At 38.0% G+C, this 24,161-nt stretch overlaps 1 protein-coding gene across 1 annotated transcript; it reads left to right on the top strand.

Moving 5' to 3' along the window:
- The first annotated feature begins 1,102 nt into the window (after positions 1–1,102).
- On the top strand, positions 1,103–13,754 carry LOC140534911 (calcium/calmodulin-dependent protein kinase type 1G-like). The gene is made up of 10 exons (XM_072656517.1): positions 1,103–1,603; positions 1,726–1,837; positions 6,885–7,007; positions 7,096–7,170; positions 7,328–7,466; positions 7,551–7,674; positions 8,771–8,846; positions 9,340–9,452; positions 9,614–9,692; positions 13,135–13,754. Exons 1-10 carry the CDS (start codon positions 1,576–1,578, stop codon positions 13,292–13,294), a joined length of 1,029 nt encoding a protein of 342 aa, XP_072512618.1. The 5' UTR covers positions 1,103–1,575; the 3' UTR covers positions 13,295–13,754.
- Positions 13,755–24,161: the final 10,407 nt, after the last annotated feature.

Here is a 24,161-nt window from a genome sequence, read left to right as displayed (position 1 = left end):
ACAGTCTGACTCACCATTCAGCCAGCAGGGGGGTTAGCCAGAGGTTGATTATCCCGCTTATTCTGTCTCTCTTGATACAGGCCTTTAACTCTTTTAATGGGCAATTTGTTGGAGATGAAGGTCATTTTTATCCATAATAAACACAATGAGAATTTCTTTAGCAAAATCTGAGAGTAATACAAGTTTTTTCTCCTCATGTCAATTGTCTTCCATGGACCAAAAGCATCATCTCCAGTGTGTTTTTTGTATGAACTTCTTGTTCCTGTTTAAATCTTTCAATGCGTGTGTGACTGATGTGCCAGCCCCTCCTCTTCCACAGCGAGGATGTGTAATCCACGTCTCCCGACAAACTAATCTGTCCAGGCCACAACATGCTTTTGGTTGGCAGCTGAGTGAAGACCGTTTGTCCTTTTTCAAACCTTCAAGTTCAAGTTCAAAGTGATCCTCAATTACAAAGGGTTGCATATTATTATTGGCCTTTATTTAACTTTCTCTAAAATGAACAGAAACAGCAAAAGAGAGAACACTGGGTAGAATGTCCTGCTCACTTCAATATGTTATCAAATTATGTCAAAAAGGGGGGAAACAGAAAAATTGAAAAATTGCTATTTTCCACTTTTTGACATAATATCCTATTTTTGACAACATTTATAAATAATTTAATTCATCTGTTTATACAGTCATGACACCTAAAATACTTAAAAGTATGAAAAATAAAACATGTAAATGTATCCGCCTACACAGCTGGATAGTCTTAATTTGGGTATTATGCATTTATATGCTTAGATGAACACATTAAAAAAGATCAAAAACAATGCAAATTTGTTCAATTAATCATTTCCATCCCCACCTTAAAGTTGGATAGTAATACTTATATTTACCCTTGTATATTTAACATTGTTTGGCTAATCTGTGCTTCATTGGGTTAAATAAGGTGAGCTGCTGGTGGATGTGACCAATTTCAGGTAAAGTCTGGGGCGTCCAGGAGAAATCTGGAATAAAACCTTATCTTCTAACCAGATCAAAAGATTAGAACTGCACTTTTCCAACCAAATTCTTAGTACTTGTATTCATGTTTCTATTCATGTTGTATTAAGTTGTTACAAGCAAAACACACTTACTGCCCACTTAATGGATTTGAACTATTTGCTTAGGTGCCTAAGCCTTTGTCAGTGTACTGAGTTTCTGTTCCACAGATGTTTCATTCAGGAAACCCAATCTTGCGGGCCCAACAGTCTTCTTCAGTCAACAAAATAGGAGACATTTCTGCTGGTATTACCTTTGACAAGGTAATGTAGGCAACTCTAACCTGGCACATGGGGACTGTTGTCATTGCTTATTGGTTGCTCGTAACTAGGAGGGGTATTAGCACACACATATAAAGGCACAAGTCAGTCACGCATGTCCTAGAAGTGACAGACAGTTAGCTGCCGAGGAACAGTCTGACCTTTATCACTTGTTTTAAGCCTCGCAACATAGAGCGGCCGCGCACGTGCAGATATTAAGCCTACAGTGAGCACAGCGCAAACAGCCTCTCAGCACTTTTGCCATTGACTTGGAGGGGTAACAAACCCCATGGCTCCTGGAATATTTGGAAAAAAAGGTTTTCATCTATTATGTTTTTTCCTTTTGTGAATTGTTTACACTAATAGAATTTATAATAATATTTTATTAGAAATCTTTTTATTGTAAGCTAGAATATCTTTCCTGTTTTTCCTGGAGTAGACGTCCCTTTGGAAACTTTCAGTGAAATGGGTCACAAGAAGGATGACTGTGATTGGAAGAAGACCATTGATAACATTCAAGAGGTTTTTGACTTCATAGAGGTGCTGGGATCGTAAGTGCATTCCTTTCTTTTTTAATTGTTTTTTTAAAGAATTATTTTCTTTTTTATTTTATAGGATTTCATCATGATCTCATTATGGAATAATATAGATGTTATCTTAAAGAATGCCATGTGCATGCAATTAATTCCCGTTTTAATATGGCCAGCAAATGAGCTCTCTACTCTTTTAGAAAATAGGTAGCACACTGTAACGGGGTGGAAGCTCTCATGTCACTGGGATGGTACCCTCAAAGGTGAAACTTCAGTGTCCTTAGTTACAGAAACTGTACTACTCCTTTCTGGCTGTTGTTAAGTCGCATTGCCTACATACTGTTATGAGAGCTTTTGAAAAACAATGGTGATGGATAGGTACAAATGCACACCTTTTTCCTTGGAAACCCAAGGTACACAATTAAAAGGGTGCATTTATCTTTTTTTCTGACAGAGTGAGTGTAGAATTCTGTCAGTGTAGAATGTCTCAAATCATGTGTTTATCTGGATCAAATCCATCAACATGTGAAAGTGTCTACAAGGAAAAGATCTTTTGTAGGGAAATGTGTAGTGAAATTCTGATTGACTTAAAGAAGGCATCTAATTCTGCCAATGAATTGCAAGACTAAATTGGCTAAACTGTAAAAGTGTTGGCAACACCTTTCCTCACCTACCTTTTTAGTATTGCTGTCCTGGTAGTTGCTTTGCCTGGAAGTGTAGGGTACCGTTATCTGTTTATTTAAAGCCTAAGAACTTTACTTGGTTCTTACTGCTCAAATTGCGTAGCACATAGCCATTGTTGTTGTTTTGTACATACATTTTGCCTAATAGCTATTACACATACATCAAAAAAGCAGTTTAAAAATTATATATATATATATATATATATATATATATATATATATATATATATATATATATATATATATATATATATATATAAGCTTTCATTTACTTAACAAATAAAAATTAATTAATCAATTAACGTCCACATTGCAATGTGCAGTTATTAAAACATGGTAGATCTAAACACTGGAAAATATGTTTTCATTGCATGTATGGGTCAGTGTAACAGTATGGATCCAGACCAGAGATTAGCCTACTTTAAAGGCACAGCACTGTAAACAATTCCTAGTTCGAACACCAGCTGATTTCCTTAATAGCTCATCATAGTTGGCCTACATTTGACCTCTAAAGTAGACAGAGACCGATTGACACACATCATGGGATTTGAGCAAGGCCTACTTTTGCTGATTGAAAGCTTGGATAGGCTAGGCTAGCTTCTTGTCTAGCAGTAGACTGGCTTAAAGTGGATTGTCCTCAGGTGTGGGAAATAGTTTTCGGTGTTGTATGGAATCTAACCCTTTTGTAAATACTGTATGTGTAACAGTGTAACATGTGAAAACATATTTAAACACATGGACATTTGATCTCCATCTGAAAAATATTAGTAGAAGTATTACCATGATGTGGTCCAACAAGTTCTCTTGTTGATGAAGGCAGATGAGTCTGGGAAGGGATTTAGGAAGATCTTGGAACAATCAGAAATCAGCCATTCCACTGTCCTTTTACAAGTGAAATAACTGCCAAAATGGCCAGGTCCGGCTGTTTTAGCAAGTTCAGCCCAGAGCAGATAACATGATGTACAAATAAATCTCCAACAATCCTAAAATGTCATCACTGGACCTACAGGTAGCTCCTACCACAGTTGATGTCAAAGTACAACATTTACCATCAAAAAGAAATCACACAGGTGTACAAGGAGGTAACTCACCTCCACACCTCCCATGAAAGTGAAACGTGTGTAGTCTCCTTCAGATGATGGATGCTGTATTTTACATCAACTGTGATGACATTGTAGGATTGTTGAAGACTTCTTTACTTGTCTTGTGGTCTGCCCTTGGGCTGAATTTGCTAGAATGACCTGGCATGATCATGTTGGTGCCGTTTTTAAATGCTCACCACTTAATTTTGTTCCTACATCTCTTAATATATTTAAAAAGAAGATGAAATGTCTATTTTCCACATGACTGTACCTGGGCTCCAAACTCTTTAAATATGTTATTTTTCATTGATCGGTTGGTAACCTTGACCTCTTGTGAATCATTTGTACAGGACATATAGGATGTCTCTCCTCGCTGAAAGGCAACAGCCTTAGGGTTAGACAGGATTTAGGCACACGCTATGACGCATCCTTGGGCAGCCAGTCTGAGAGTATTAATCAGTCTAGCAGACAAGAATATGTATCACTACGCTGAGAGTAGCTCACGTGGCGGAGAAAGCTTTAGGAATTGAGCAGGGGATTCCGAACCAGAAGCCCAACTGACTCTTGCCACCCTATAAAACTCATCATTTTAGCATCTGTTTTTGAAACTCTGCACAAAACCTGTGGCCTGAAGAAAAAAAGAAAAGCTTAAGGAGCCCTTTAAAGGCTGCAACTAAGAATCTCTATATAATGTAAAGGTTCTATACTGATTGAAGAGCACTTTCTAGAACCTTTACATTATGTTTACACTTTTGGTTCACTTCTATTTTTCATTTTTTTTAAATGTCCACAACAGGAAGCAAAATGGATCCCCACTTCTTTTTTTAGTCACCCTCCATAAAAAGGGGATTTTTTTAAAGTTTCTTCAGGAAAAGCAATGGTTTTGGTATGGTATAAAGCCAAGGGAACCATTTGAATACCTAAGTAGCTCTTTGCCTGGCCCTGATGGAAAATCATTTGTATTTGGTTCTTAAAAGAAACATATGAACATTTGATCGTCATCTGAACAAAAAGATCAGCCGTTTCACTGTCTGCAAAATAATTTTCAAGTGAAACACCTGCCAAAATGACCAGGTCAGCCGTCTTAATATGTTTGGTCCAAGAGCAGACTGTAAGCTGTGCAAAGAAGTCTCCAACAATTCTAAAATGTCATCACAGGATCTACAGGTAACTCCTGCCACAGTTGAAGTCAAAGTATAGCATCTACCATCATAGGTGGTATACATTGAGGAAACCCTTGCTGTTGAAAAAACTTTAGGGCAAGACTGCAGATTTATCTGTCCAAAGCACATTTTCCAGAGGCCCTGGTCTTTGTCTTGGTGTTCTCTGTAAATCTTTAGTCTTGCACTGATGTTTTATTTATTTATTGACAACAAGGGTTTCCTCATTGCACACATACCATGTAAGTCAAACTAGTGCAGTCTCTTTCTGTACTTTAAAATCAACTGAGGCACAAGCTACCTGTAGGTCCTGTGATGGCATTGTAGGATTGCTGGAGACCTCCCTACTTAGTTTGTGGTCTGCTCTTGGACTGAACTTGGACTAGAATGACCTTACCTGGTCATGTTGATTTTGTTTTCGGTGTTCAGTTTCCACATGACTGTACCTGGGCCCTAAACGTATAGCTTATATTTCATATATATTTTTTGATGTCTTGTAACAGGACATATAGGATGTCTCTCCTTGCTGAAAGGCTGGAGCACTGGGGTTAGACAAGGTTTGGACACACGCTATGACACATTCTTGGGCAGCCAGTCTGAGAGTGTTAATCAGTCTGGCAGACAGGGATATGTATCACTACACTGAGAGCAGCTCACGTGGCGGAGAAAGCTTCAGGAATAGAGCAGGGGATTCCGACCACAACCCCGACTGACTCTTCCAAACAAACTCAGTGCACCCAAAAAACAGCATTTTACATTGATGTAAAATGTCACCTCAGCCTCTGTTTTGAAAACAAAACCTGTGGCCTGAAGACTTACCTCACTGCCTTTTTCAAGGCTGATTATTTAAAACCTTTGATTTTGAGTGCCTTTGGTTCCCTACACTTTTAGTACCTTGTTAAAAAGGTTTTTTAAGGGTTTCAACAACAATGGTTCTAGATAAATCTAAGCAAACCATTTGAATGCCTAAGTAGCTCTTAGCCTGATTAAATGATTTACAATGGTAACAGCCTCTACCATTTACAATGGTACAATGGTAACAGACTCTACTCTTCTGGAAAGGTTTTATACTCAATGTCACCATTGTTGTGAGGATTTGATTACATTCATCCAAAAGAGCATTAGTGAGGTTAAGTGCTAATGTTGGATGATTTGTTCTGCATTTCAAACACTGCTTCAACTCGCAGGTGGTGGATAAAGCTCCCTAGTTTCAGAGAATGCACTTCCTCTGCTTCACAGCCCGATACTTGGAGCTTTAGACCCCTCTATTCCCAATGGATTCTACATGGGGACCTTGGGGTCATGTGAGGCTCCTCCAGAGAGTACCAATGTAATAGTAATGGTCCTTTGTTGAGAGATTATATAAACTGTCTATGCAACGGAATGCCTGTGTCAGTTACTAGTTCACTGTAAAGTAGATGAATTCACTAATTAAACAATATGTCTGACTATGTGTAGACATAGTGTACCATTTTGAGTTTTTGCTATATGATGAGAAGCAGGCCTTGTTTCATTGTTCAGTGCTGCCATTAGAGAGTATAACAGGTTTCAGCTTCAGTAGGCTCACCTGCTATCAGTAACATTCGCTAAGCTATTAGCTGACATTAGCTATTCTTCTTTCTTCTTTCTATTCTTTCTCCCTTAGTAACAGTGTGTTTTAGTACATGTTAATGAATTGTTCTGCAGTTTTCACTGTTTTCACAAATGTCAATGTTCAGACACAAAGACAAAAACACCTGATGTTCGTATTGCGATCCTGAAATGCAGTTATTTTGGTCACAGTCTTACTGTGACTCTCTTTACTGCATGGCAAGAGTCTTGGGGCTGGACAAGGTTTAGGCTATGACACACACTTGGGCAGCCAGTCTGAGATCGTTAATCAGTCTGGCTCACTAGCTGAAGAGTGCTGTGTCATAAGCTAGTGAATCTGAATGAACAGTGTTCATAGCTATTAACCTCTTTGAACATCCTGTGATGGAGCATTGTATTTTCTAAAACTGGGATGAATTGGGTGTCTATAGCCTTGAATTCAGGGTAATTTGTATTACCAGTCAGGCATTTTGTCTAACTGATAAAAGTCTATTGTCTCATCTATCAATCTTTCTCTCTCAATCTCACCTTAATTCTGCAACTTCCTCTCTAGGGGGGCATCCTCTGAGGTCTTCAGGGTGAAGGATAAAGCCACAGGAAAATATTTTGCCATGAAGTGTGTGGTAAAGAAGAATAGAAATACCACTTTGGAGAATGAAATAGCTATCCTGAAGAGGTGAAAGTTCTGCCAGATATGTATTAAAATGCAGCTGAATAAACTATTATTTAAAATAATATAACAACACCTTTATTTTTTTTTTTAGGATCAAACATGACAATATTGTGGCTTTGGAGGATTTCTATGAAACTCAGTCCCATTACTACCTTGTCATGCAACTGTAGGTACCCTGAACTGTTCTATTATTATAGAAAAAACTGTGCTTGAAAGTTCTAATTTAAAAAAATAAACATTTTATGGTTTCTCCTTGGTTCTGAAATTTCCCTACTGTGGGACTAATAAAGAATTATCTTATCTTATCTGTTCTCACTATGTAGCGTGTCTGGTGGTGAACTGTTCGACCGGCTCCTGGACCGGGGCATGTTCTCAGAGAAAGATGCCAGTCTGGTGATCAGACAAGTTCTGGAGGGAGTCAATTATCTGCACCAAAATGGGATCGTACACCGTGATCTCAAGGTATGAAGCAGACAAAGGTCAACACACATCCACACATACCCACAGAGCACTTTTAAAATATATCTTCTATATTTTCCTCCACAGCCAGAGAATCTCCTGTATTACAGCCAAGACGACAATTCCAAGATAATGATAAGCGATTTTGGCCTTTCCAAGATAGAAGACAATGGCGTCATGTCTACAACCTGTGGAACTCCAGGCTACGTGGGTAAGGAGACCTGAGGGGGGATATGGGCTTTAAAGGAAGTCATGCTTATGTTGTTGGATTATGTATAAATAGCCCTTAGCCTGAGTAGCTCTCACTGCCAATGCATGCTTCTACACTGTGCATGTGCACTGACCAGCCATAGCATTAAAAACACCTGCTTAGTATTGTGTAGGTTCCTCTTGTGCTGCCGAAACAACTGTGACATGTCGAAGAATGGATTCCTCAAGACATAGCAATTTGTACTTCAGTAGCTCTTCTATGGGATCAGACCAGACGGGCTATCCTTCACTCCCCAGGCATATCAATGAGCCTTGCACGCCCATGTCACTGGTACACTGACTGTCCTTCCTTGGAGCACTTCCTTGGTAGGTGCTGACTACTGCATACCAGGAACACCCCACAAGACCTGCCTGATGTTTTGGAGATGTTCTGACCCAGTCGTCCAGCCAGCACAAAACCCTTACATTTGCTCAGTTTTCATGCTTGCATCAACTTCAAGAACTGACTATTCGCCTCCAGTCTAATATATCCTATCCTTTGACAGGTGCCCCTGTAACTAGATAATCAATGTTATTTACCTCTCTTTCCTTCACATCAGTAGTTTTAAATGTTATGGCTGATTGGTGTATGGTCAAGGGGGTTAAATTAATATTTACTAATTTTTTTATATTTCTGATAACTGTCAAAACTGTTCTGTCCTATTACATTCTTAATGGCAGTAACATATGGGTGAAGATTTGGGAATTTCTTAAACTCACGGATAGCTCTTTGTAGAACAGCACTGCAGTTTTTATTTCATCCTGGATATGCCTGTTTTATTACAGTCTTAATAGTCATCATATCTTTGGCTGGGAGGTAGATGATGTGGTGATGGTGATGTGATAGAGTAGTGGGACGCTTTGCGTATCTACAAAATCTGGATGAAATGCAGTGTCCATGATACCAACATTCCTTATTCATTGTTGCACAATATACCTTTTTTTTATTAAATCTTGGCACATGCCTGCATGTAAAACCTATTTCACTCCAGCAATATATTGATCTTCTTTGGAATACTGAACTTGACTTGAAAATAATATTGTTTCTTTGCCTACAGCTCCAGAGGTGTTGGCTCGAAAGCCCTACAGTAAAGCAGTGGACTGCTGGTCTATTGGAGTCATCACTTACATCCTGTGAGGACTCTCATAACGGCTGACTTATGCGGCCCACTAACATGCTTCATTACTATAGCACACCTACTGCAGGAAAGCCAAAGTTTATGAACACCAGCTGGCATTTAATAGCCATACATCAAAACAAAAGGGTCTAATAGGATTTAGAAGCAGACTACCAGCCTGAGTCACTTTAATTACTCAATAGCCTGCTTTATCCATGTTGCTGACGTAGTTAGTGAATAGGCTCCCCCTAGTGACTGAATACACATATGTGAACATACACATCCACCCTCCCACATCACCTCTGGTACTGTTATGTTGAGGACAGTTTTCCACTGAACTATTAGCGTTGTAGTTTGGTACTATATACCCGTATCCACAATTAGCCTTAAACTAATTCTGCTATATTCAGATGTTACCACTCAATGTTTAGTGAGAGTTCTAAAATATATGTTGTGTGGTGTGTGAAATGTGCAGAATGATAAACATGATGTATGATTTGTCGCTGCAGTCTTTGTGGATATCCTCCTTTCTATGAGGAGAATGAGAGTCTCCTTTTCTCTAAGATCATGAAAGCACAGTATGAGTTTGACTCTCCCTTCTGGGATGACATCTCAGAGTCTGGTAAGAGTCCTCTGCCTTCCCTCAAGCCTCTGTACAGACTGAGCAAATTTGCATATCATAATTCTTCAATGTGTGATTCAGTTCCAACAAGTCTAACACGTTTCATTCAAAGTCACCATCTCTTTAATGCTTTAATGACAGCTGTTTTTGTTGCATTATAGCAAAGGATTTTGTTCGTAACATGATGCAGAAGGACCCTGAGCTGCGTTACACAACAGAGAAAGCTCTAAGACATCCTTGGTAAGAATACTGTAAATATTGTGTAGTGTAGTCAATTCAACTATATGTTTGTATTTTATTTATTTATTTGACAGTTTTATGGTACAGAAAGGAAATGAGCTTCATTTCTAAAAGTTTGGGCACCCAAGGAGAGCTCTTAGATAACTTACCAAGAAGACACCGATCGCAGACCTTAATTAGCTTATTAGGGCTATGGCCTGTTCACAGTAATCCTTAGGAAAGGCCAGATTATGCAAATTTCAAAGCATTAAAGATTCTCCTCAAACATTGTGCCAACAATTAGCAGGTTTTTCTAAGCAGCTGCCTAGCACTACAAATTATTAAAATAATGAATGCCCACAAAGCAGAAAAAGGCTATATGAGTAGCACTTTCCTCCGTTTGTAATGTAATTAGGAACTAAGGTCAAGGAAGACCAAGGAAATCAAAGGATCATGTGATTGCTAGAAAGGCAAATCCAAACCCTTGTTTGATTTTCAGGAAGATTTAGCAGACTCTAGGGTGGTGGCGCACATTTCAACTGTGCAGTGACTCCAGCACAAATATGACCTTAAATGAAACATCTGTTCCACAAAATTCTGCAACATAGTCCTCTGAACTAAACATCCTCGAAAATCTGTGGACAGACCTCAAAAGAGCAGTGCATGCAATATGGCCTAAGAACCTTAAAGAACTAGACTTTCTGCAAGGCAGAATGGGCCTAAAATCCCCCAAACAGGACCAGAAAGCTGGATGCAAAAGCATTTACAAGCAGTGATATTTACCAATAGGGGTGATAATAAGTATTGACCATGTAAGTATTGACCACCAAATCTTTTGCTTTGGGCCCATTTTCCTTGTTTTTGTTAGTTTTAAACTGTGACAGATGGAACTACAGATGGAAAACATTAGATTCATTATAAATTTATGCCTTTTGGAAATCAGGTTTTACTTATTTTTACTCACAGAAGTGCCCAAACCCTTCCATGCCACTGTATTTTTTTCCAACAGCTGCAGATATTTCTGTAAATGTCAGGTTTCATATTCTTCATTTTGAATAGCAAACCCAATAGTAGATAGTAGTCTCTGAAGTTCTTTTTATTAGACCTCTGCAGTGCCCCTGTGTTACTTTTAGACCTCAGGCATTGATAAATACCACAGAAATGGTTTAGTGGAATTATTAGGTCATGTAGTGTTGGGCATTAGGAACTGAAACATTAGTTTATTAGTTTGCATAGGGTATGTAGAGTCTACTCTAAACTAGACTTTTGACTGTATATTTTCAGCCTACCACTTAATGCATGCAAAATCAAACACATCTGTAAATCTCTATGAACTTGTGTGGTGGAAAAATGATTCTGAATCGACTCAAAAATGTCCAGTGATTTTACATGATAAAATAATGTTGATGGAACACAAAACCTAAAAGTGCAGAAGTGCAGCACTGCTAGTCTGTGGTGTGCACATATCAGAGACACAAGATGGATAAGAAAGACATCCCTCTGGCACTCTCTGCATGAAAAGCTAGCACATGTAAGCACTTTACATTTATAGAAGCAAATTAATGCCAATAAACGTTAAAATTCAGTATGCATTTTGCCATAAGATTTTACATTGCTTTGCTCAAACTGGGCGTTTTTATTCTTGCCAACCACAAGACCATTGCACAAACTATGCCTTTACCTAACTCAGTTAGCATTACTGCTACTGAGTGCTAATTGTTTGGATTGCTAAATTAGGGACTGTCACTGGAGTCCTATAATACAGTCCTACAAAAATGATAACAGAAATTACAAATTGTCCTTGCCTTTTAAACTCTATTGCAAGTGCCCTCTAGTGTCTGATCAACCAAGAGAAGGTAACTGACAGGAAGGTCTCCCTAACTATAAGTTGGCTTGTTTCATGCTATGGTGAGAATGCACCACACAAATAATATCTGTCCAACAGCGCTCGTGTGGTCAGAAAATTGGCCACATTGGTCTGTTGAGGCATACTTTCATTCTAAATATTTATTTGATGAAAGAAACAATGAATGAGCTGCTCCAGAGAGTAGACAAGCTGTGTGTACATTTGCACATTTGTGCAATGGGTTCAACTTAGTAGATGTAAATTCAAAGTAGATAAATGCGTTTTAGCAGGGGTGTCCACAAACATAAATATGTATAGAAAAATATGTATGTATATATATATATATATATATACAGTGGGCAGTAATTAGGTGTATGGGTTAGAATAAGTACCAATGCACTTTCTATATACATTTAGCTGGCATTTAGTGCTCAAAAACACAAAAAAAGATAACATTTCAGTCACTACCGAAGTTGAGATGTAATGGAATACAACTATTCAGAATGTATATCCAGAATACGGAAATGTGATATGCTGTACATTTTATGTATTTATTAACAAAAGATGTGTGAAAAAGTGGTAGGTACTTTATGTTCAATAGCTGGTTAAAACCCCTTTAGAAGCAAGAACTGTAACCAAAAGCTTCTATGTTGATTAGTTTCTCCCAGTGCTGTGGACAAATGCAGAACTGCTTCAGCTCAGTGCCTTTTGTAGGCAGTCAATCATGAACTGTGTCTTCTGGCCATTTCAAGTTTCATTTCAGTAAGATGTATGTTGAGACTTTGACAGAGCTATTTCAAGTTCAATTTCTTATTTTTTTTTCTATTGTGAAGTAGACTATGTGTGTGTTTCGGATCATTATTTCATTGCACTTCATCTTTTGCTCATGAACAGAACACCTGACATTCTGTGATAAAGAGCTAAACGTATTATTTCCCTCAGTGTTAGCAAGATGTCCAGGTCCAGATGCAGCAAAGCATCCACAGGATTCTTTGGTCTTCAGGAATTCTATTCTCTGAGGCATGATGTTCCTGACTAGACAATCTGTGTGCTGCCACGTTCCCTCTGATTTAAAGTCCCAAAGTTAGTTAGATTGGACAGGGCTGGCCCGAGATCAAGGCTTGTTGTTCACTAAAGCCCTTATACTGGTTACTGAACTCTTCAGTTTGGATGCATTATCTGGAAAGGTGCCAAAAATGTTTCACACTTGAAGATAGCATAATTCCCATACAGTTGTGTCCTTTTTTCTGGCAGACACTCTATATATTATAACCACAAGCACAGTGAAACTAATGTAATGCTACCTGCCAGCGGCAGTGCTCTCTGTGTAGGCAGATGCCTCGCTCTCTCTTCCCACATCACTTCAGTGTGAAGCTGGGTGTCTGCTAGCTGATGCATCAGAGCTGGGTGCAGCATGGTAATAAAAATAAATAAATAAATGCTTATAATGAAATAGTGTCACACATCATGGATTTAGGCCTGTGTACAAAAGAGTGTTCCTATGTTGCTGCAAGTCTAGCAGATCTTAAAGCCTTTGTTTAATATTTTGCTGGTAATATAATACGATTTTCAGAATTGTCTGCGCTATCTGACCCTTTCTACGGCCTTTTTCCTTAGGATCATGGGGAAGACTGCCAGAAGCATGAACATCCTCCGCTCAATCAGCGTGCACATCCAGAAAAACACGCATACAAACTCACACACACACACTATAAATTCAGGCATTTGGAAGGACACTCTTTTTTCAATAAGTCAGAGAAAGGTCACTGCAGATTAGAACTAGGACTGATTCCAAATGATCAAAGCATCAGGAAACCTGAATGTAAGCAACAGAAGAGGGCTTCACATAACACAGCTGGAGTGATGGGCTGAGGATGAGTCAAAGATGGGTCTTTTAATGCTATTTGTACCCAAAGTCTTCAAAATAAAGGAGCCACAATATTTTCAAAACTGACGATGTCTTCAGCCAGAAAGAGCAGCTTCAAGTTAAAGTAAAGCAACCATTGTTGTTACTTAGCAACTGCTGGGCAGCATAAAGAGACGGACAAGGTGGATCAAAACATGCTGTTATCTGATATAACAAATTATGTATACAGTATGTCACTGCCACATGTTCAGGGATGTCTGCAAAGGACATAAAAACATAATAATTTCACCCCAAAGTAGCATCTGAGTTTACATTGTATTATTATTATTATTATTATTATTATTATTACTATGATGTTTTTCTGTTACATTCTGCAGTAATATGTATAACATATTATGTATGATAATGCAAGTTCTTGTATGTTGTATATTTAATTCCTTTCTATTTACATACTGTATTTATTTGTTTTGGAGTATTTTAAGGGCAGTATTGTCACTTTGAATCGTCTTGACTTTAAAAAAATAAAGTATTTACTATTAGTTTACTGAGTTCAGTTACTTAACCTTTTACATGGCACAGAGCAGTATTCTGTTGTTACATACATCATGTCATACAGTGATGTAACAACTCTGACAAGTGTGATTAGATACCAGGGTGTGATTTGGTCCCGTCCACACGCATCCAGATATTTTGAAAAATAAGTTTTGGTCACATGAACCGAAAGACATAATTTTAGTTTTTAGTCACTGAAACCAGAGCTTTTTGAGGACGCTCTGCAAGGTGGGTTACTCTCTACATAGTGAACTACATAAAGTCATTAAACCACAATGTCTACACACAGCACTAGATTTCAGATTTGAAAATATAAATAAATGTAAATATTGTTCTATCAAATCAAATATATAATGCTCTATTTAGATTTAGAATCTATAATTTCATGTTTTACATAGTACACAATATAAGGAGTGGTGTGTAATTTTGGATTATACCTCTGTTTTCTTTCTTTTTTGTGGTGTTTCAATGTCTCTTGTATGAGGTACTGTCACCCCATACAGGGCTAGCATACTCAGGCAGAACTATTTTCAAAAAGGGAGGGAGAGAAATCTTTGTTTTAACATTTGGACTGGGCCTTAGACATCCACTACTACCAGTCTACCAAGGTTTTACAAGCATAGCAAGGCATCTTGGAAATGGCTTTTTTACCTGTCAAACCTTCAGCTCCAAGTCTTCTCTTTACGGTTGAAACTGAGACTTGGCCCATGATTAAGCTGAGCTTTCCCACACACTGTTTACTCTCAGAAACTTGTCTTCTGATGCTGTCGTGGATTTGTGTCTGTATGGATTATTTTCCAGTTTTTAGTTGTTTTAGGATTTTGTTTTTTCATTCAAAAGCCCATTTACCTCTGTACCATTCCAGGTCACTGGATTGTGTACCATTTTAGTTACTTAAACTTAGACTTAAATGTCAATAAAAACCTTTTTTTTTTTTTTTTTTTTTTTTTTAACTTTTGAATGGTAGTATTTTCTTTCAAATTGGTGATAAGTTCCCTACTGCTTGTTTGTTTTTAACTATAATTTTATTTCACACTGTGACTGCACACTAACGAAAACAGGACAGGAAACATCCATTCATATGCTGTAACACTGCTCTGTCATTAATGACCGGAGTAGAGATCTCACACAGCTGCACAATGATGACAGAGGAGTTTTGGAAAACAGAGGCTGCTTTTTTTCTCAAGATAAATCCCACTGGACACCAAGACTACAGTTTGGAGGCGCAAAAATAAATGCAGCACGGTAACGGCGGTAGTTGACTCAGCACAGAGAACAGACACACGTAGGTTTAGTGCTTGTAATTGCTGTTTAAAGGCATCATTAAATAAAAATGAAAAGGTTAAATGAAAGGTAAAGTTTATCTTAGCGTACTTGGAATGAAATTGACATACCATGATTCTCAAATACTGTTGTCGCCTCATTCAAATGCATTAGCAAAAAAGGGCAGTAAAACATCTTCCAACATCTTGACTCATTAATATTTACTCCTATATGTACATACACTAGTGTTCTTGGCACAGTAGCATGCAGTGGTCATTTTCTTGACATTGTGGTGCCTTTGTTACTTTTGTATTTAGTTTTCTGAGACAATCTTTGCTGTGATTGTGCACCAGTAATACTGATGAACATACAAATCACCACCAGGCCCCTAGCCAGGAAGGGAAAGTGCTGGACGCGAACTGTATAATGACTAATGACTGTATAAAAAATGGACAGCAGCATCAGCGGCAGTTCCAATGTGTCAGAGAGACGAAAAGACATTACCCTCCTAGTATCAGGAGCCTTGATAGTGCTAGGGGACGTTATGAACAGTTAACATGTTAGATGTGCTGAATGCAGTAGTATTTGGTCTGAACCAAGTTTAAAACTTTATTTTTTGACCGGAACATGCTCACTCTTGCAGCAGCTTATGGGTTCAACTGGATAATAGTAGCTTTGGTTCATCTTGGTGGCAAACAGAGCACCCAGCTCTAGCTCCGCCTCTGTTCTCAGACTCTGTTTGCAAATTTGTCAACATGGCTGTCAATTTTGGCTTAATTTCTGTGGAACAGAAGGGAATGAAACTCCAGCGTTGATGTTTTCTACAGTCATTGGGGTATCCTAACCCTAGACTAGCAGCATTTCAGACGAGTCCGTTTAGGTAGGCAGGCACATCGCTCTGACAGGAAAACAGCACTGGTAAGACTCGTGCTGGCATGAATAATTACAACAAAAATAATTACAATGTTTTTGTTACAATGCTAAAACCCAATTCATGGCTGGGCTAACGTTGTGCTGATTCTGTGTGAGCCATAACAGTGACACTGTAAACCAGCCAAATTGTCCATGAGCCCACCATAAAAGGAAAAACAGCTTGTTTCACAATATGCAATTTTATAAAATCATTTTTGAACATTTATTTTCAGACTTCCCTGTTTAAACAGGGAAGGTTAGGTTATTTACTTCCGTACTTAAAATGGAGAAAACTAAAAGTGAGACAAAATTGGAGATTTAATTGGACAGCAGCATGTCCATGGCTGAGGTGCACTTGAGCAAACCCCTAGTGCTGAGGTGGCTGCCCATGGTGTGTGCCTCTTAAAGCACTATTCACTAGTGTGAGTGTGTCTGTTCCCTGCCATGGATGGGTTCAATGCAGAGGCTGAATTCTGTTGTTAAGCTGCACTGTTCCACAATACCACTAGAGGGCGCACCATGCTAAGATTCAAAGATTTGGGGTATGGTGGTGCATGAACAGCAGGTATTGTTTGGACTTATTGGGTAACATGCTAAAAGTTGTGCACCAATGCATACAGTGATATTGTAATGTACTGCAAAACGTTAAGGTTCTTTTTCCAATGCTCCTGGGTTTGCTGTTTCCAGACCCCAGTGTTAACATACCCCAGCAGGTGTGTTCTGCACTGAGGTAGACTGTTGCAGGTTAGCAGTGCTGGTTATGTAAGGGCTTAGATCTGAACTGAATCAGCTCCTCACCACATGCCATTAGCGTAAGTCAATCTAGCAGTGTTTATGTAAGTCAAATGACCAACACTTTTGCTGATTACTGAACTAGATGAAAGATGATTAATCAGACTTAATTAATTTGAGGGCATTTTATTATTTTATTTTTTTAATCTAGGTTCTTGTTCTTGTGACATAACAATATCCAGGGTACAAAATGTAAAAAAGGTGTGTGGCTGGATTTCAATCATTTCTACAGCAGAACAGACACAAGGTTAAAGTGGTCCTAAACCAAAAAAAGAGTCATACGCCTGAAGCAGTGCTGTCAAATTCATCAGTTTCTATGGAAAATAATGGAAAATTTCACAGGCTGCAAACTTGTCTTGACATACCTGCTATCCATCTATTCACCTTTCTGTCTGCTGTGTGATTCCTCTTAATGGCTGCAGCTCCATGGCTGCAGCTTGTTCTCTTCCAGAAATGACTGGCAGACTGACACAGGTCCCCTACTCACTGGAAGATAAAATCTACAGCATTCTAGAGTTAGACAAAAATCAATTAATATAAAATCTGAAGCATTCTCAGGAGCCACAACTACAGTTATCAGATATGAATTACTCAATTTCTGTTTTCTTATAAAATCAAGGGTATTAAAAGAGTTTATCCTGCTTTTGTTGGAGTGATTGTCTCTACTGTCAAGGGAAGGCTTTCTACTTTGATTGTGGAGCATTGCTGTGCGAATTTGAGATATATATGATTTATTCCTCTAGCCCATGTCAGGTATTTGGCATTGAACCAATAGGTTTATGTTTATCTGCTCCAGAGAGTCCTATTATATTGGACAGAGACTAGACAAGCTGTGTGTGCACATCTGTGTCAGCATCTGGTGAAACTTGCATTAGAAGATGTGTCCAAAAACATTTGGACATAGTGTTAGTTTCTTAATATTCATATATATATATATATATATATATATATATATATATATATATATATATATATATGTAATAAAATATATATATATATATAATAAATTACCTCCAACTTAGTGCAGAACATTGACTCTGCTCCCAAAGAAGACTGAAAAGGGCTGGCATTCAGCAGGGCTGGCAACTGCTTTGCGAGAAGCATCATAGAGAATATCCTGACATTCAGTAGCACTGCCTGGTTTGACAACTGCTCTGCCTCAGACTTCTACGCATTGAGGTTGGCCACAATATATTTTTTGGTTATTTTTGGGTTGTTTGTTGTGCAGTTGGAATGATCTTAACAGGATACTTACTCCTAGGGAGAAAAGGAAACAGTGCTGAATTTTCTCTATTTGTAGACAATTTATTTATCTGTAGAAGGATGTACACAGATCTTTTGCAATGCTTCTTTAGTCTTTTTCAGTTTCATGCATCTCTATAACACGTCTTCTGAAGTCTTCTGAAAGTCGTTTGCAGTGAGCCACGGTTCACACTAACCTGTCTAACTCTGACAAATTTATTAGTGACCAGTGGTTTTATGTGCTTATATGTAATGGGCAAACCTGTGAAACCTACACTTCCAGTCTCACCTCCCTAACTAAAACAACCTTTGCCAACTAGCTCCTGGATAAGTCATTAACATAGAGGTTTACTTACTTGGTTTAAAACGGATGTGAACAAACAAAAATCACCCAAAATGACTTGGAAGGTACCATTTCTTCCCATCTCATGTAAAGTTACCATCTTTAAGATAATTCTTTTGAACAGTGACACATATGCATTTTACTGCCATCCGTTTTACTCTGTCCGTCCCTATTTGTTCAACCCTCCTTACCGTTGTCCCCTTCCTTCCCTCCATTTGCTCCTCCCCCTAACCCTCCTATTACACCTCCTTCCTCCAGTCCTCATTCCTCTAGTTGTGTTAGTTATATAAGGCATTAACAAATCACTGGCAGACTAATCCTCACCCTCAATGACATATGCTTCACAGTTGCATTGTTTTCAACTATAGGGGAGATGTTACTAGTGAAGGTAGCATTTCTTGTGTAGCCTCAGTAAAAGCAATGAACTCTCAGCTATTAGTTTAGATTGATCGTGTGTGTCTATAAATGTGACTTGAATAACAATAGGACCACATTTTGTTAGTAATAAATCCAGAAGTCTAGGTAGTCCCAAAGGATTATCTACTTTTCTGTGCAACTCCACACTGTAGTGTGAAAGTAATGCAGCTAGTAACAGGAATATGCTGTAAATGTACTGTGAATTTTCCTTACTGTAAACCTACTTCTAATACCTGTAATATCAACATGTTGATTAGCCCATAGTCCCCTCCCCACTTCACTCTCAGAATATTAAGGCCTACCATGCAGAAGCAGTCTGTTTGTGTCTGTGTGTGTGTGTGTGTGTGTGTGTGTGAAGGATGTGCAAACCACTAATCACATGCTGTAATAGCGGCTGAACAAAACAATGCAGCACCATCTGGGAGCTCTGCAAATGGGAACAGTGAAAGAGCAAAATGAATGCTTGGGATTATTACCCTATCAGTAATGTGCCTTCTTTAATTGTGAATCTGTGTTCTGTTATAATTGCTGTTATTCACAAGGCCTTTTCAGATGCAGTGCAAGAAAGAAAGAGAAAGAGAACACTTCACAGCATGTTGCACACTATTATACATCAAGATAAACCTATCAAATCATCTCTTTTTAAACATTAGTATCACTCAGTGTCCATGGCAAAATCTTATCACAGTTGGTCACAGCGTTATCGCCTTGCTGACTAATCCTACACCCCATGTGTAATCACATTAACTCTGTATTAATATGATATAAAAGGAGATTAGAATACCAGCATGTGCTTTAGCCATGTGGATTCAACATGCATTTCCAGCTGTCTGAGAGCTAGTCCCACATAGCATCTATTGTGAACAAAATCTGTATAATCATATGGACAGTAAATATGGTAAAGGTTACCTCATATATATATATATATATATATATATATATATATATATATATATATATATATATATATATATATATATATATATGTCTAACTAGGGTTTCTCCTCATTCAGCCTATTATGTTCATTATAATTTTATTAATGAAAACTATGTACTACCATGTGAAGACATCAACAGACTGGATAATTGGAGGATAAACTGGAAAATTCATTGGTGTTGAGAGCTATGTTGTGTAGTGTGAACTGTCACTACTATGCTTTTGAAAACATTCATGTTACTTAGTATTGGTAATGTGGTGTAAATACAGTACATATATTTTGCCCCCTAAATAAATACATAAACAGATACGGGTAATGCAATTGCAAAACAAAATAAGTCAGATTATACAGCCATATATAAAAATGAAACATTTTGTAAACAGACCCCATTGCTGACACAGATGTAGTGCAAATGTTATAACCATATTGGCACCATGTCTAATGCCAGGCATGAGCTAAAGTGAAAAGCCCCCCAACATTGAGATAACTTTATTAATTCCAAAGGGAAAGTCAGGTATTACAGCAGCACAAATGTACAGTGAAAAACAAGCAAGAACAAAGCAAAGAAATTAAGAGCAAAGTAGCCTCCCATATATGTACAATGCTACATGCTTCAATGCTTCATGCTACAGCATCCTCGACAGTTCTCAGACCTATGCTAGGGCTCGGTTTGTGGACTTCAGCTTGTTTTTAACACATGTTCCAGAGCTCCTGCAGGTCAAACTGCCTTCCAAACTACTTTGCTTTGGATTGTCCACCTTTGGATTATGCACCCCAAACTCAGGTGCATAATCAGGACAGCAGAGGGGATTATCAGGTGTACTCTGCAAAAAGCAGGGTCATTAAGTGCTGGCAAGATTATATCTGACCTCTCTTACCTTGGACATCGCCTCTTCCAACCGCTTCCCTCGGGTAGAAGACTCAGAACTAACAAAGCCAGCACAGCTGGTCATGTTGGAAATGCGGCGGTCACCAACACCAATGGAAACCTTACACCTTTTTACAACACATTTTACAACCCACTCAGAACTGTGAAAAAATGGTATACTGTGATACATGATATACTGTGAATAACTGTAGATTTTATCCAGATCTGCAATTGCACATATTCAATTTGAGTTCTCTTTACAGTGTATTTGTATACCTTCTTGTTTGGTATTTATAGTATTTTACTTCCTTATTCTTAATCTTCCCTTAGTGATATTTTTTATTAATACTTGTCAGCTGTTTGTGTCTAGTACTGTGTGTTTATTATGTTGAATACATGCATGCACTAACCAAGATGAATCCCTCATATCAAATATATTTTCAGATCTAATTGGAGAGTCCCTCCCTCCACCACAACCTCCAGAGAGTCCAGCATTACTCCTACAAAAGAGCCAGATGTCTTAATCAGTTTGTTCTTGGTGTTTTTGTTGATACCGTTGCCTCAGCACCAGCAACTTAGAAGATGGCACCTGCCACAACAGACTGGTAGAATGTCCATAGGAGTTTTGTACACACACACCCCGAAGGACCTCAGCCTCCTCAGAAAGTACAGAAAGCTCTGGCTTTTTTTGGTACTTAAGTATGGTCATGCTTATGGCAGTCAGTTACCCTGAATAAGGTATTAAATCCCAGATGATGTAGTAACTTACTCTTTTCAGACTATTTTTTTTATATTTATCTGTACAAAAATCAACCAAAATTACTTGGAATGTACCATCGTTTCCTTCTCGTGTACAGTTACCACCTTGGAGATTCCCGTCCTCATTCCTTTAGTTGTGTTAGTTAAATATGCCATTAACACTTCACTGGCAGACTAATCCTCACCCCCAGTAACATGTGCTTTATTGTTTTTAACTATGGGGGAGTGGTTACTAGTCAATGTCAGTGACATCAAGAAACTGAACTCATGAAAATGTATGTAACATTCCATGATGCTCCAGTATAAATAAACAACAATGTTCAGCATGAATTTTGAGTAGAAATATCTGTACAAATGTTTAAAAAATATTTTGTGAAGTTGGCACAGATAGTTGGCATAAATTCTTAAATTCATAAATTCTAAGTCTTTAGACTCAACTAAAGATATGCATGAAATGTGATGGAATGCTTTTGCAATTGGCTTAGATCAGTCAGTTAAATTTCTTGCAACATTATGCAGACTTTTGCCTTAAAATAACAGCTACAAAATCATTGTGATGCTCCACTGACAGTGGTTCCTTTGTTGCGACTCTTGGCTCAGCACCTTGCAAACTGCATTATGTAACTTGTGGGCAAGACAATGCTTGCAAGAACTGCATAACACAGCATAAACTATTTTGCAGAAAAGCTAGTACATGTCTGCTTATAACTGAGCCCAGTGGTAACATGTATAATGTAAATAATAGCGGTCCTAAAATAGAGCCTTGCGGAACTCCATATCTTACTATTTGAAGATAAATCTGATACTGACAAACTGATAGCGTCTGTGCAATTGTCCTTTAGGGGATGCAGACCTTGTGACAGGTTGGAGGTTAAGATTTGGGTTAAGATTTTTGGTTTCAGCTAATGTGTCCTTGGAAGAAGCGAGTTATTTGATTTGAGTGCATTGTCAGTAAGGGTAACATAGTGACAGGTGCTGTGTTTAGAGGTGTTCAAAGCAGTATAGTTTTTTGTTGCATTTGTGTACATTTCAGCATGAAATTAATTGCATGCTAAATTTATCACAGCTTTGACATCTCAGGTAGATGGATTTTTTTCTGCAAGCTCTTATTCTGACCTTTTGTGAATTGTGAAATGCTAACACAGTACATAATGACAACTCAGCTAAATGAGCAAAGTGTCTATCTGTAACCATGATGACAACAGCTTCCTCATTTTGCTGGAGAGTTACAAAGGTTCCAAAAGTCATATCTAGTACCTTCAACCTTCCCCTTTATTAGGGTCTCTATCATGAGGAGGAAGTATAAATGTAACAAGACAACAGATATAAATCAGGCAAAAAATAAACAGTGTCCTTCATCAAAAAAACATCATACTGCATTATTTAAATAACAATAATTATATTTTAATAGATTAACAATAATTTAACTTACCATGGTATCATTTTGGTCTCAGATCGGTTTATTTACAGTAAGGTTGAAAAGTCTGAGATCACCAATGGAAATGCTTCTACTTTGGATTTATTTCCCTTATTTAATAAAATGTGCATCATATATGAATCATGGTGTCTGTGATGGCTGTAGCCAAAAGCTTTTTATGTTTCTGCTCCACTGTTCATCAGTTTCTCTTTTTGTACATTTCCTCCAAGAGCATGATAGATAATAATCATAAAATGATTCTACTTTGTTGAAAGTATAGGTTCCTTGAGGAACTTTTAGGGGTTCTTTATTTTGAAGCTGTGAAGGAACCTCTTAAGATGCTTTAAGGAACCTTCAACCCCTTCTAAAATTCTTTTCATAAGAGGTTTTCCACAACAGTTTAAAATTGTTTTTTCTTTCCTTTCTGTTTTTCTCTCTCACTCTTTTCCATGTAATGAGATGCCACCCCGTACTGCTAGACCTGGCTCTCCACCTACCCTGCTGCCCGCTGTCCTGCTCTGGGGCCTCGCATTGATTCATCCTTACCTCACTGCATAGCTGCGCTTGTAACTGTTTGCTTGCATGGACTTTCACCTTTTACTCACTATTTCATCTTTTATGGCTTAATATGCCACATTCTCCTAATTCAGTATGGTTTTCTTGTTGTTTTATTCCTGTTTTGCTTTTTATTATGCTCTCCAGTGTTGACCAGAGGAGGATGGCTTCCCCTTTCAAGTCTAGGTCCCTTTAAAGGTTTCTTCCTCTCGATTTCAGGGACTTTTCCATGCCACTGCCACTACTGGCTTGCTCAATAGAGGCATGGACCCGGATCTGTAAAGCTGCTTTGTGACAACATTTGTTGTGAAAAGCATTATATAAACTAATTGAATTATATTTAAGAAATGTGTGAATGCCAAATAAGTGACTGTTTGGTTTAAAAATAATGTTCTTAGTTTGTCACTGTTTACATTTATGAAATTTAATCAACTACTATTTAAACAGAATAGACTTATTGCACTTTTATTCAATTCCATTTTCAAAAGAAAAGTACTCCTTACATTTTATTTAGATCTTCAAAGCACTTCAAAGCCCATTAGGTGCTGCATCATGGGGTTGAAAAAGATTAAGACAGATTTGCTACTCTGGTACAATTGAGTGCAATGAGCTTATGCCCAACCTTAAAGTTAGATTAATAAAAGCAAGTCCTGACTCTAAATTGATTATTTATTTACTGTTTTATACTTTGTATTTTTCAGAATGTATGTTTTACATAT

This window comes from Salminus brasiliensis, chromosome 14 (genome assembly GCF_030463535.1).
Source record: "Salminus brasiliensis chromosome 14, fSalBra1.hap2, whole genome shotgun sequence".
Taxonomy (NCBI): Eukaryota; Metazoa; Chordata; class Actinopteri; order Characiformes; family Bryconidae; genus Salminus; species Salminus brasiliensis.
Note: the sequence above shows the minus strand (reverse complement) of the source record. Positions and strands in the feature narration are given on the sequence as shown.

What these genes read in the sequence shown, in the direction of transcription:
- LOC140534911 (XM_072656517.1), top strand. Translation starts at nt 1,576, where the DNA reads ATGGCTCCTGGAATATTTGGAAAAAAAG. An exon ending in TCGTACACCGTGATCTCAAG is followed by an intron (nt 7,467 to 7,550) that starts GTATGAAGCAGA and finishes TTTCCTCCACAG; the next exon opens with CCAGAGAATCTCCTGTATTA. An exon ending in AAAGCTCTAAGACATCCTTG is followed by an intron (nt 9,693 to 13,134) that starts GTAAGAATACTG and finishes CTTTTTCCTTAG; the next exon opens with GATCATGGGGAAGACTGCCA.